The 13,849-nt window shown below is 37.5% G+C and overlaps 1 protein-coding gene across 6 annotated transcripts in view; it reads left to right on the top strand.

The window, feature by feature from the left end:
* Positions 1 to 13,849, top strand: part of vti1a (vesicle transport through interaction with t-SNAREs 1A) — a 140,395-nt gene that overhangs the window by 21,757 nt on the left and 104,789 nt on the right. For 4 of the 6 annotated variants that reach the window (XM_007558251.2, XM_016674443.1, XM_007558250.2 and 1 more), the window contains exons 4-5: positions 4,748 to 4,825; positions 9,733 to 9,753. In XM_007558251.2, coding sequence (XP_007558313.1) covers positions 4,748 to 4,825; positions 9,733 to 9,753 — 99 coding nt within the window. The remainder of the gene's footprint in view (positions 1 to 4,747; positions 4,826 to 9,732; positions 9,754 to 13,849) is intronic. The other 2 variants (XM_007558252.2, XM_016674445.1) reach the window with 1 other exon arrangement.

Raw genomic sequence — 13,849 nt, 5'->3', positions numbered from 1 at the left:
CCTGTTACAGAAGACAGCATTCTAAATTTTCTATAGTTAATTATTCTTCATGCTATGCCACCAGCCGTGTGTGCAGGGTGGAAAGGAAAAGCTCGGGAAAGTAGAGGAAATAAGCATCTGCGGAAGAACTTCAGGGCCCCTCATTACACTCTGCCCGTGGGTATTTTTACGCCTTTTATTTCCCGTCTAATGAACTGTTTACATTTTTTTTATTCCTGCTTTCTAGGCGCCACAATTATTCGACTTGTCCTTGTGTCACTCGTCTCATGAGGCCGAGACCAAGGAGGAGAGTTAGAGGTCACTGAATTAAGCTTATTTTGATTTTATTTTAAATGTCGGATTTCTTTTAAAGGTGTTGAAGTATTGGTTGCCATCCGTTCCAGATTGAAATTTGATTTTTATATGTATATAATTACAAACATCTTTTAAAATGTATCCTTTCCTTTATTGTTTATAGAGGAGCTTCACAAACCTTTCCATTAAAAAAATCATGATATATAAGCCAATAGACTATAAAGGATTTTTTCAGACAGAAAATATCCGCGTATTTGTTATAATTAGATTAAGATCATTCTCTTCTTAGAGGATTATGCTGAACTGATTAGCATATCTGATATAAATTGTTCCTTGTGCATATGTAATTGCATTTTGACGGGCATAGAAGATTGCTTTTTCTTTTCTTTCTTTTTTTTTTTTTGTCAGCCATCATGTCAACAGAGGTAAAACGTGTGTTTTTGACAGGACACCGGCACCTCCGTCGCCGCATTTGACAGGATGTGTAGAGTTTTTTTTAAAGGCGGGCCACTTTGCATAAAGTTAAGATGTACCTTTGTACTTTTCTTGTGTGCTTCCGGGAATAGAAGCAGTTTCTCACCCTGGATTAAAAAATGTGATAAAAGACAGACCTTTCAAAAGGATTAAAAAAAGCTTAGTTTTTTCTTTGTATGAGCAATAAGGTATCTTCTGAAAGCACTTCTTCTTTTTTAGATTGCAAAGCCTGATTAGTTGGTTTTCTCCTAATATGCAGAACTTTGCCTCAACATACTGTAAATAAAGAAGAGAAGGTTTTTCACTATGCACAGATCTGATTCCTGACCTCGAAACTGAGCTTCTTGTCATTTAATCCAACACCAAGCTGATAATAAAAAATTGTTACCACATGAAGCGGTGTTGCACCTGCTTATATTTTACATCAAATGGGAACGCAGCAATCGCTCAGGAATCTGTTGTTTTCCAGAGGGGGAATCCAAAAAAGCCGAGTGCGTACTGTAGGTACGGGGGAAGTGGCGGCGGCGCTTTCATTTCCGTGACATTTTCCATTCTTCGTGCTCTCTTTGTTATCTGCTCTGTTCTCATTGCAGAAGCCCCTTCATGCATTCATCTGCAACAAACAGCTATTTAGAAATACAAAACAACACAGAAAAACCCTGCATATGGTTTGAAGGCGACGCAAGCCTCAGCATTCAAATCAATGCTTCTCCCGGGTTTCTTCGTCTCAATTACTGGAGAAGTCGTCTCTCCCCCTAAGTTGCACTGCAGCTCTTTAAGATGAAACTTGACTTAAATGGAAAGTGTGGGTGTTTTGTTCACCCCCCTTCCCCCCCCTTCCTGGCAAAAAAGGTGTATGTGTGTGCCTGATGTGCTAGTGTACTTACTGCCTTAATCTCGTTTTTTTTTTGTTTTTTTTTTACGCTACTACTTGCATCTTTAATTTCTTTTAAAGTTACTGCAAACAGACACACATTGACCCTAATGGTAGATTTAACCTCTACCAGAAGGTGGGGCTGAAAAAATGAGCAACGCAGCAACAACAAGGAAATACTATTTTAAATATACAGTGCCCTACAAAGATATCCGTATCCCTTGAATTTTTTTTCACAATACAACCACAAACCATTTTAATTTTATAAATATTAATTTGTAAAGAATTGTAATATTAATTGTGAAGTGCAAAGGAACGGGGTCATGGGTGTTGAGATTTGTTTTCAGCCAAAATCCACACAGTACAGCGGGTGTTTGTAGAAGCTCCCCTTTTACTCAGCTACTCCTAAATAAAATGTTTGTTTTGAGGCTTTCATAAGAGGAAAATATTTTTAAATTACTTAAAGGCATTTATGGAACCTCTTAGTTAAAAAAGACATAGTTTTTCTTTATTTAATATATATATATATATATATATATATATATATATACACACATTTTCCAACTTCTGCTTATTAAAAAATATACAATAATTTATTCATATCATCGATTTACTACAGAGATTTTCATATATTTAGTGGTGGTTTTCAAGTACGTATTGTGCAGAATTATTGCATTTTTAAAGTTTTGGACTTTACAGGCTAATGCAAGTCAGGCTGTCTATTTAAACATTGAGCTACCTCAGTGACAGTGATAGGTGGCGCTATCTTTTGGAAACTGTAAAACTGTAAACTATAAAGTCTCACTTTCTTGACGCTCTATGAAGTAATTAGAAGATGTCTCAAGATAATTGGATGCACTGGATTTTACTTAGGTGTGCTGCAGTAAACAGGGGATAGAATAAAAAAACCACACCACACTTTTGAGTTTTTAATTTATATAAAAAAGTGTTTTCCTCCCACTTGAGTTATTCACTACTTTTGTGTTGGTTGGTTACATAAAATCCCCCCATTAAAATTCATCCAAGGTCGTGGTTTTCTTTTATCACCTAATTTACTTGGAATGCTCAGACTTTCAGTTGCAAGACACTCTTCCAATTGGAAATAAAGCAGATCATTTTGGATAATTTGACTAGATTAAACAAATTAAAATGACTTTTAGGACCTAAGAGGGAATTGCATTTCTGAAGATTTTTTAAAGAAATAATATTTAACTGTCCCATGACTGAGAATTAAAGTGCAACAAAACCAGGATTTATCAATTTATGGAGGAATCAGATCTTATATGGCACATTTTGACAGTGATTCTGTCCTTATGTGTGCTCTTCAAGGGGCGGGGGGTTAGTGGGCTGTGTTGTGTGTTCGAGTCTGTGCTGCCAATCTTTTTTTTTTTTCCTCCCACAGTAGGCGTTCAGCGGTTGGCTTTGCTCCCTGTGGTCGAGTGTTGTTTGGGTGCTCTCTTTATCTAATGGGTTTTTGTGGTCTGGGTCAATCAGGCCCCTCTGTCTCCTCAGTAATTACTCCTGAGAACTGTGGCCCTCGCCATCATGATAATAACAGCCAAATCACATCAGGCATGACTTTCCACTCAGTGCTTCAGATTATGAGGAGAGACAAAATAAAATAAGGAAAGAAATCAGTCGGCTCGATTGCGATGGGATTCCGAGTTATTTCAATCAAGCAACTTGATATCATCTCTCTGGGTATGTGTGTGTGTGTATGTGTGTGTGTGTTTTTTTTTAAGAATAGTCTTTTTCAAGCTGCTTCTCCTGAGGAAGGTGGTGTGAATGTACCTAATGCGATAGCTTCTTGAAACTTTCCTACTTTAGAAAGTGTGGGGTGAAAGAAAAAATACAGCCTTTCAGGAAAACAATGTCCCCAGCAGGTAATTGGGTGATCCTTCACTGAATTTCCTTATTTTGTTTTGAATATAAATAAACTGCATGGACTTATTTTGAGTCATTTACAAGCTAAATAAATAATTAAATAAACAATATAAATAATTTGTGTGAAAGAAAAGCGATATTTTCATTCGTCTGCTAGTGTTTGCCTTTGATTTTTGCCCACCTCCTCGCAGCCCACCTAGAAAACCCTGTTAAGGCAGCGAGGGGGGGGGGAGGAGAAAGCGAAGGAAGGCTCAGTAAACACTTTCTCTGTCTGCTGCTGGTGTGTGTTTAGTTTAGAGGGCATGCCAAGAGGCTGTTTTTCCACGGGTCGGGCGTCTGTAAACAAGTAGTACAATGGCAGCCAACTCCAGCACAATCGGAGGTGGCATTCTCTTGAAGTCTGTGTGAAATGTGTGTCTGAGTGTTTTTCTTTTTTTTGGGGGGGTGGTGTTCTTTTTTTATTTTTTATTTTTTTGCCTTTTCTGTTATATATTTATTTATTTTTTTGTGGGACATGGCATTCCTTTTTTATTGTAGCCTATCTGGAGACACACACACACAGAGAGAGAGAGGCAGAGAGAGAGAGAGACAGCGGGTTAGACTTTGTGTGTCCGTGTGCGAGGCAACCCTAAATCCGATGGGCCGCCAATGGGTGATGAATTATTCCCTGTCTAAGTCACAGCATTGGTGTTATCACAGAGGCTGCCACTGCACTGAGATGACAGCGGTGACAGCCCCCCCAGAAAAGATTTAGCTCTGACAAGTGATACTTCCTCACGGCCCTCTCCCCTGTCCCCCTGCTCCACAGCCTCTCCATGCACATGAGATGTTTCATTACTCAACTTGTATTTGTTTAAGTGGGCAAGGTGATGTTGGGAGCTTCTTTTAAGAACACTGGCTGTAATAGATCACTTGCGATAGATGGATGCACGGGCATAAACACACACTGCAGCTTGTTGTCATTACCCGAAGCACTTACTTGCACACAAACATCCACAACCGGCATGTGTAGGATTGTTTGTCACCGAGTTCCATTAGGGGGCTCTCGTGCTTCAAGAATGCCTGTTACATTTTTTGCATCAACTGAACCACTAAACCATATTTCCCCTCTTGTTTTCTCTTTTTTGCACCCCTTCTGTTACTTCCTCCTCCTCTTCTTCTTCTTCTTCTTCTTCCTCTTCTCTTTTTTTGTCCTTTTTCCTCATCCTCCTCCCGCTGCAGAAAAGGTCACGTATTGCCTACAGTGATGAGGTGCGCAACGAGCTCCTGGGGGATGACGCCATCTCCTCGGAGAGCCAGGTAAGGTGCTAATCAGTTGGTGAAGGGGGGCACGAAACAACGCCGGTGTGGGTGGCTCGACTGCCCCCCAGGGTGATTAGGTGCCCCCACCTACCCCCGGCACTCCACCCTCCCCTTCCTCTCACAGGGGCCATCGAGAGCTGAAACCGCCACTATTGTCACCAAGTCATGTGGAAGGAACACTGTTTAATGCAAAGCTGGCCGGCCAGTTAGGAGGATCAGGGCATGGGACCAGTGTCTGGCCCAAGCCAGATTGGGACCAACACATGCACATCTTAAAAAAAAAAAAAAAAAAATACATAATTGAACACATTTCAATCCAAAACCCCACTATCCCCAAACGTCCAACAGCTGTTCTCCAGCTGGTTGCCGACTTGGATTCATAAGAGATTCTCACGATGAAGGTACAAACAAAGACACACTCAAATGGACCTAGTAAATTGATTAATTTTACTTATTTATTTACTTTTTTTTTCTCTTTCTAAATTTTAATGTTCACAAGCTTGTTTGATAGAAGTGATCAAAAATGTTAAGTGGTCATACATATCACTAAAACAATTTTAACAATGCTTTTTGGATTTGAAAAAAGTGGAATTACAATCTTAATTATTTTTAATATTTTAAGGATTGCATTTTATTATTTATTAATTTAGTAAAAACTAGTTTCTTGTTTATTGAAAAAATGCAATATCAATAAAAAAATTTTGATGACTTGCACATATATACTTAAAAGGAGAATAAAAAAAAATCATGATTTAAAAAAAAAACATTCATACAGCTTATTTATGAATTAAAATTTTAAGTAACTTTTGGAATTTTTTGTAAATAAATTGTTCATTATTCCAAATAGCTTAAATAATTGTGGGGGAAAATAATAAGTATTCTTGTACATTTTAACATTTTAGACAAGCTTACCTATTTCTCACAAGCACATCTGCTGCCATGTTCTACGCAGCCACTCTCAATCCATGACCAGCCGTCTTTTGACTAATTATATTTTCTGTTTGGACTCGGCTGTCAGACCGCACGAGTTACTGCATCTCAAGGCGAGCATGGAGTTGTGTATGTTGACATTCAAATAAAAGCTCTGCACTTGCAAATTTGCAGGCTGAAAAGAAAAGAAAAGGCAGAGGAATAGTCAAATGCACCTTCACATTTAGCCCCACAGTGCTTTACAGAAGCATGCAAAAGAGGGTAAAGGTAAATACAGTTCTCAAGTTTTTTTTCTCCCCATCATCCTTTAAGTCATGACCCATGAGCTGCACACTTTGGAGACATGTGGCATGAACTGAGATTTCCTATTGATATGCTTATTTCCTGGCAATGTAGTGAAAAGCAGACGCCACCTCAACGTTGTAAATCGAGGTTCGAAGGAGATTTGCTGTCAGAAATGACAATTTTTACAAATTCCATGATGAGAATCTTTGCAAAAAAAAGAAAAGCAAAAAATATGAATCCTGCTTAAGGCTATGTTTATATTTTACTGTAATCATAATTATTTTTACCCAAATAATTGCAATTAAAATTAAAATACCTGTGTAAGTAATGTTACAATTTAAAAAAAATAAAAGTGAATTGCCTTATTATACATGTGTCTGAATGTTATCATTTAAAGCCCAAAACACACGTCATTCGCATTATTAATAATTCTGATTTCACACTGTTTTAATTAATAATATATAATTCAGAATATCTATTATTTATTATTAAAGGATTCAATAATTAAAAATGAAATTACATTATGCATGGTGCGAATTTTACTCTAGCAGGAATTTAAAAATTAGAAAATGTAGGACAAATATTTTGCTATTTCAACCATGTTTTGCAAGAAACATGCGATAAACATCTAAATATATTTAAAGCTTGAATTATAAAACTAATGAACTGTAAACACATTGAGATTTTTTTTTGTTGAAAATGAGGCCAAATGTTTGATGTTCAACTTAAAGAAAATCCAAGTCTAGCTAAACACACAGTTTCAGCAAGTTGTAACAAATGAAAATAAATCTACATGTTGGGATGTTATTTATAGCCCTATTTGGTTCATTTTCATTTCTAAAGTTGGGGAGATAACACTTGTCTTGGTCTTGCTGTGAGAGGAGTACTCACAACTTGAGGGATTTTTTTTTTATTTTTTTTTATCTAACGAGACGCCGTCGATAGGAAAGGGGAAAAGATGGTGGGGGCCTGGGCAAGTCGGTCAATTTAATTCCTGACGATCTGAAAGAGGTCAGGATCATTTCATATAGCCCTGGCAGAGCAGATCATTACCAGTCACAAATCTGTTGGTTACATGGCAAGGATTTATTGCTAAGTAAATAGGCAACCGTCATAAGTTCTAAAAATGGCGTGTTGGCCCTGCGATAATGGCTAAAGGACGATTTAATAGACTTCGGCATTTATTCGTTATCTGTATGCGGACAGAGACTGAATTGGCACTATCGCTCATTTTTTTTAATAATGTGGTAGGCTACCATTGCACTTTTTTCCCCCTGTTTCTTCTGCATGCAACGCACACATGCACACACACAAAGCAACAAATACACACACATTTTTCACACACGAACACTAAACGGAATAGTTTCGATTTCAGTCACAGCAGAAGGCTTGGCCACAAGAGATTGTGCTGGTTTGAGCCGGCACGGACCAGATTTTACAGGCTACAAAGGAAGCAGATTACCACTTGTATCGAATTCCACATTGGATAAAAAAAAAATCTTTTGTTTGAAAAAAAAAAAATAAAAATTGCTGATTATCATAACAGAAAAATTGCAGCAGTGCAATTTTGAATGCTGGCTGGAATCACAAAAACACAAGGAAAGGCGCTCATGCAGGAGTAATTATACCATTTACAATATTCTGTATTTACTGCTGTATATCTCTTAGCAACACAAACACGGTTGGCAGTACCAAAGAATGGATGCCAAAGAAAAATAGAGCAGAACAGCAAGAAGCAAGAATCGCAGCTCTGGTATAGTTTTAACAAATCCTCCAGAAGGTCTTACAATCAGTCAGGCAGCACAAATAAGTCAGAACAAGTTTTGTTTGGTATCCATTGACTGATTGCAAAGCCGGGGTGAGAGATCGCAGGATCTGATGGGTTCGCTGGAGCCCCAAATAACCACATCCACAGTGTCGTTTTAAACTTTGGCCTCTTCAATAATACATTCTTAGCAGGGAGTTGTTGCTCGACTTAGAAAAGACACTCCAAAGTACGTCTTGTTTCTGCTAACATTTTCAAGGGTAAGAGCTCTTTGGAAAAAAAAAAAACAACAAAAAAACAGTAACCCACATTAACACTTGTTTACTTCCTACACTACATGTATTGATATTATTTTAGTTTTTCTACATGCACTGTATTTTTATTTTAAACAACAAAAAAAAAATCAATTTGTCGTTGCTTCTGAAATTAAAAACTTGGATCAAACAAAAAATTTAAATCAATGTGTTTTAAAATGACATAAGTGACAGTATTTTGATTTTGTTGAGTAAAAATTAAGAACAGATTAGAATCAAGAAAAAATAATAATTTCATTAAAGCAGTTGTAACACGACTTTAGGGTGCATTTATTTTTTCAGGGTACATGGCTAATACAACAACTTCACACATCTTCAAAAGCTATTATTGCATAAGTTTGATTTTGTTGTGAACCCCCCCCCAGATTCAATAAAGGTCAAATTTATACATACAGAACCCAACTAATAATAATATCCTTAAGAAAGGATATTACTAAGGAAAAAGTAAAGCAACCCCACAGGATTTGTAGTCATAAACAAGGTTCTGAGATAATTCTGGTCGAATATCCAGTCAGTCTTTTTTATAAGAACTCATTTAAAGTGGTTTGCTGGTATCAAGCCATTCAAGAAGCTTAATGTTACCCTGTTTTGTCCCTAACCAATTTAGATATTTATTGGGAATCATTGTCCTGTTGAACACAAATTTGTTTACAAGTTTCAGTTTAGTCTTAATTCTTTATTATTCTGTCCACATTAAGCAACGAATCAGAGCCATTAGCAGCCTTGACTTGTTCTTTTGATGTCCTAAAAAAATATTTCATCTAATTAATCACAGTAAATAAGCCTGTTTGGTGACTATTTTAATGTAAATTTAAAAACATGCCAGATAAGCAAAATTTTTAGTTGTGATCTGATTCATTATCTAGGACACAAGTTTCAAGAAAACTTTTTATGTACTTATTGTAATTTTGCTATTTTCCATCATCCAAAATGGATAGCTGGGCAAAGATAAATATTTCATCTGCATCTGTTCCAATAATGAGCTGCAGTTTACTTGTGTACAATGGTAGCCTCACGTGACTCTCCATATGTGTTTTGAACAGCTTGTTCCTTTACTGAAACTGGATAAGCAACATTAAATATTGAGGACATATCAACACCAATAAAAATAATTTCAAGTACATTTCTTTAACTCTGCTCCAAAGGGGCACACATTCTTCTTATCCTTTGAAAAAAAATAAATAAATAAAAAATCATCAAAATGACAGATATGAGATATTTCCACAACATTTAAATACACTGTAAAGACAATATTTAACTTTCTTTCTTTTCTATTTCCATTTCAACTTCTGCGATGTGACTTCCTTTATAACGTAGCTGATAGTTTAACTTGAGCAATTCAGTCTCCTCCTTGTTTAATCTGACAACAGCAGGACTTGATCTCTGTTTGTTCACTGGATTCTTCCTGAACAGTGTATTTAGATCCGTTTAATGCATTTCTCTTGCGCTTTCCGAATATTAAACATTTAAACAGGTGTACCATCAAACTTATTTCTTCATTCTAACCTCGGACGTGGTGGTCTTCCTGCCATGTTTCTGCCTTGTTTTTTTATCTGTCCTTCACCTGCTTCATCTTTCTTTCTTTTTTCATTTTTGCTCTCATGATGCAGTTGATAAAGTTACGTGAAGAGGTAAGTGCTTCTCTAAAAATGTCCTTTTCCTACTGAAAGTTTCATTCGTCCTCCTTTGCAGTAAATTATAATCTGCTCACTGGACTAGTTTGCATTTCCAAATGAGTTTCGCTTAGGCCAGTTTCCCTGTTCCTTCACACTTTAAAGATAAGAGGGCTAACCTTTTATTTGAGATGGGTCCTTGTGAATACAATCATTCAATTGTTGCAGTGACTCAATGCAGTTGGTTGTGTTTCCTTCAGTGGAAAACTTTTTATCTAATTGCAAACTGGACTGTTCTAGACTAGTGTTTTGTAGCTGAATCAAATTGGAATATATCCAATCAACTCTGTCAGTTTGATTGAACTGAACTGATCCTATATTTCTGAATTGTTATATATTGCAGCTGATATCACCATTGCAATGTTTTATTATATTGTGCTGCACTTACGCAAACACAACAGAAAATCTTTAATACGTTTTTTACGTTATTGTGAACATAGCTTAAACTATCAAAAGATCTGTCAGTTAGAAACTGACAAAATAAAAATAAAAGTTGATAACTAATAAACATGGTTTATAGGAACATTTATGTGTAGAGATATTGGGCAATAAGAAAACAATATTTAAAGAAAATTTGTCTGATCTTAATTGAGGTATTTCACAATTTTTGTCATAGTGTGAATTTCTTGGTGAGAAGCTTATCCTTGTTAATCTATGAGGAATTATGCTCAAACACAGAACTTCTGCTCCTTCTTTTTCACGCTTATGTATAATTTAGAGTTGAAACTTGACCCAGATGCGATGGCATAAAGCATTTAGATTTTATTTAGCAGTACTTTTGTTTCCTCTTCTTGCTGCTCTGTTGTTTTTTTTTATATTTACTTTAGCCTCAGGGTCATAAGACATCTTTAGCTACCCTACTCGTCTTGCCTTTGTTCCATTGTCCACTCTTTGTAATCACACTCGATTCTTCGCCTTCTCTGCCATTGGCGCCTTTAACTCTTCCACTCTTCCTACATTTGATTCAAAGGCTGGCAAAGCTTATGCACACTTAAGCCTTGCTTTTAAAGAAACTACACTTTCTTTTTCCTTCAGCTGAAAAACATGTTTAAATATTTAGCACCCATATTCACAGCTGTTTGACACTTGTAATTCCTCGTCTTACAAGTCCCAAACAAACGGCACAGAAGATCACACAGTCAGTCTGAATCACAGCTGTCATCATTATTCACTTTGACTCTCCCCCACCCTTATTGAAATAATAAGGAAATCATCTGAACTTTGGAAAATGGTGATAGTAACCGCCTGTGTTTGATATTGAAAAAAGGCAGGAGAACGAAAGAAGAGGGGAGAGATTTCTTTTGAGCTACAGCTGCATTGTTCTGGGGCTCCCTGTTAATAACTTACAACTGAAGAGTGTTTCTTGACGCAAAAAGCACAACAACAAAAACACACCATTTTTGTGCTTCCTAAGAAGATCTTTGTTCAAAATGTAGGTGTCAGATGAAAAGGCATACATAGGCAGAAATGGTGGTGGCAGCGGAGAGGTACACCTGTGCACACAGAGGCACGTAGTTTATCTTATACTACATTTAAATACTTTGCTTTAAGGTTCCTTGAGACAATCTAGTATAATTTGAACATATCCTTGTGTTTTTAAGAGGAATACTTGACAAGTTTAGGCTGCAGGTACATCCTAAAGCCTAAATAAGGATTAGTATGCAGATGCCTTGTTCTAAGGGAATTGCAGTTGCTATGAGGATCACAAAGATCAATCCTAAATGGATGTTGTGGAACTGTAAGGGCCTTTTATGAAAATGCTGACAAAGATGTTTCAGAGATTTTCTTCTGCATTAACTGGAGAACCCTGGAATTGTAATTCAGTATTGAAAAAGATGAATAAAAAATACATTTATACAAGAAATTTGTATTTCTAGACTTTCCTTTAACAATGTTTAAAAATGGTTCTTCATCCATTTGTCTGAATTGACAAAATCCAGTTGTCCGTCCATCCATCCATCCATCCATCCATCCATCCATCCATCCATCCATGGATCCATCCATCCATCCATCCATCCATCCATCCATCCATCTGACCATCCTTTTGTCCATCTGGCCATTAATGGTTTGTCAATCCATCCATGTAACCCTCCATCTCTTTGTCTATACATCCATCTATTAACCATCTCCCATTCACCATTTGTTTTCATCCATTCGTCTGTCTGTCCATTCGTCCATTCGTCCATCCATCTTGTAGTACATCTACCATACTTTCTAGTGAACAAATGTATTTATATCACATCCGTAAAAATGGAACAACCTAAGAACTCTGGAAATTTAAAACTGGAAAAGTATATAATTTTGAAAATGTGTAAGAACCTCATTTGTTGTGACATTTAAATTTTTGGGATAGCAATCTCAACAGTAGTTCTGAATATAGTGAAGGATGCTTGGTTTTAATTTCTAAATGATCCTCCTACGACCATGGGTGGGTTGTTCCATTATTTGGACCATCACAGTGCGCCATTACTGGAATCTCAGTAGCTGAATTCTCACCTTTCCTTTAGGTTCTTTAACTGTCAAACTCGGAACGTATTATTCTAATGAACGCGCCACCACTACCCCTGCAGCACCCCCGTCCGCCTCACCAACCCACCTGCGCTCACCCTCCTCTCCCCCCGGCCCTAAAAAGAAGACAGAACGAGGGAGAGAAAAGACACAGAGAGGTAGAGAAATTCAGGAGGAGAAAGCTTTGAAGTGGCTTTCCATCGCAGCAAGTCTGCCGGCCGTCTCCCCGAGACGTGTCACCTTTGCCGAGAGGGAATAGGAAAATCACGTTTCGAATGGTAATGATAACATACTAATCACTTGAGCTCTTTGAAGAACCCGGGGAGTGCGTCTGCTCTGTCAGTATCCCCGGCTGCCTCATGCTCCCAGGCACACACAGGCAGTGCAGCCATGGTCTTGGTGTATTAGCTTAAGCATTGCATGTCAATACGTCCCCACTATTTCAACTGATCCATAGGGGCTCATTATTGCCCAAGTTTGGTAACCGTTTTCTCCTGCAAGCGCACTGCCACCATGTCTGTTGGTGCCGCTGCGACTTCCACACCTATGTAACCTACCCTCAAAGCCCCCCTGCCACACCTTTCAGCAAAAGAACATAACACCATACATCCTGTCCCACTCATTGCCTCCATTTTGATTCAGACCTACCACAAACTCATTTTGGAACCCATTTCCTCCACTCTTCCCATCATTTCTCCTTTCTCCCCCGGCCCTTGCTTTAACTATTAAAAACTATCTGCAATTTTAAATGACATCTGTCAGCCACACAAAGAAAAAGGAAACGAGGGAAGGAAGAGTTCAGAGGGAGTTTTCTCCTCCCTGCTCTTTTCCCATCCCCTCTTGTTGTCAAACTTTGAAAAGTGTGTCGTAGGCTCCCCCTCCGCCCCCCTTTTTTTTTTTTTCCTCCACATTTTTCATTTCCTCTGAGTGATTAGCTGGTACACATTTTGACAGCCCAACCAAGACTAGAGATTTCAGTTCTTCCCCTGTCCCCTTCACTCATGTGATGGGCATCAAATATTGTCAGCGGGGTTGTTGTCATTCATCGGGCTGCTTTTTACTGTCAAACACGTTAAATCTGATCAGTTTCCTAACGCAGCACGTTAGAAAAGGCCATCAAAACAAACAGCATTTGGGTAAACACTTAACTCTCCCATGTCTATGCTGTTTGTGATCCTCTACTGTATGTAGCATGGGTTTAATGAAAGCTGGGCCTTAGAGGAGTTTGAACTTTAACATGAAGATCTCCAGTATGTTGTTAATCAGAGTCTTTAGTAGTTGGTTTAAGTGTTATTTGTGCTTTAGATGAGTTGTTGAAACTTTATATTTACCAAACATAGAAACATACAAACATATTTATGTGCCTTTAAAGAAAGGCACATAAATATTCTTATCCCGCATATAATTTAATTCCGTTGTCTTTTTGAAGACCTTGTTTTTGACCCTTTTCCATTTGGTTCTGATTCTTCTTTGGGTTAGTTAGTTAGTTAGTTAGTTAGTTAGTTAGTTGTAGGTATTATTTGCTGATGTCATTTAATCAAGCTTC

The sequence above is a fragment of the Poecilia formosa genome, unplaced genomic scaffold (assembly GCF_000485575.1).
Source record: "Poecilia formosa unplaced genomic scaffold, Poecilia_formosa-5.1.2 Scaffold95, whole genome shotgun sequence".
Classification (NCBI taxonomy): Eukaryota; Metazoa; Chordata; class Actinopteri; order Cyprinodontiformes; family Poeciliidae; genus Poecilia; species Poecilia formosa.
The sequence above is the reverse complement of the archived record's forward strand: the minus strand, read 5'-3'. Positions and strand labels throughout refer to the sequence as shown.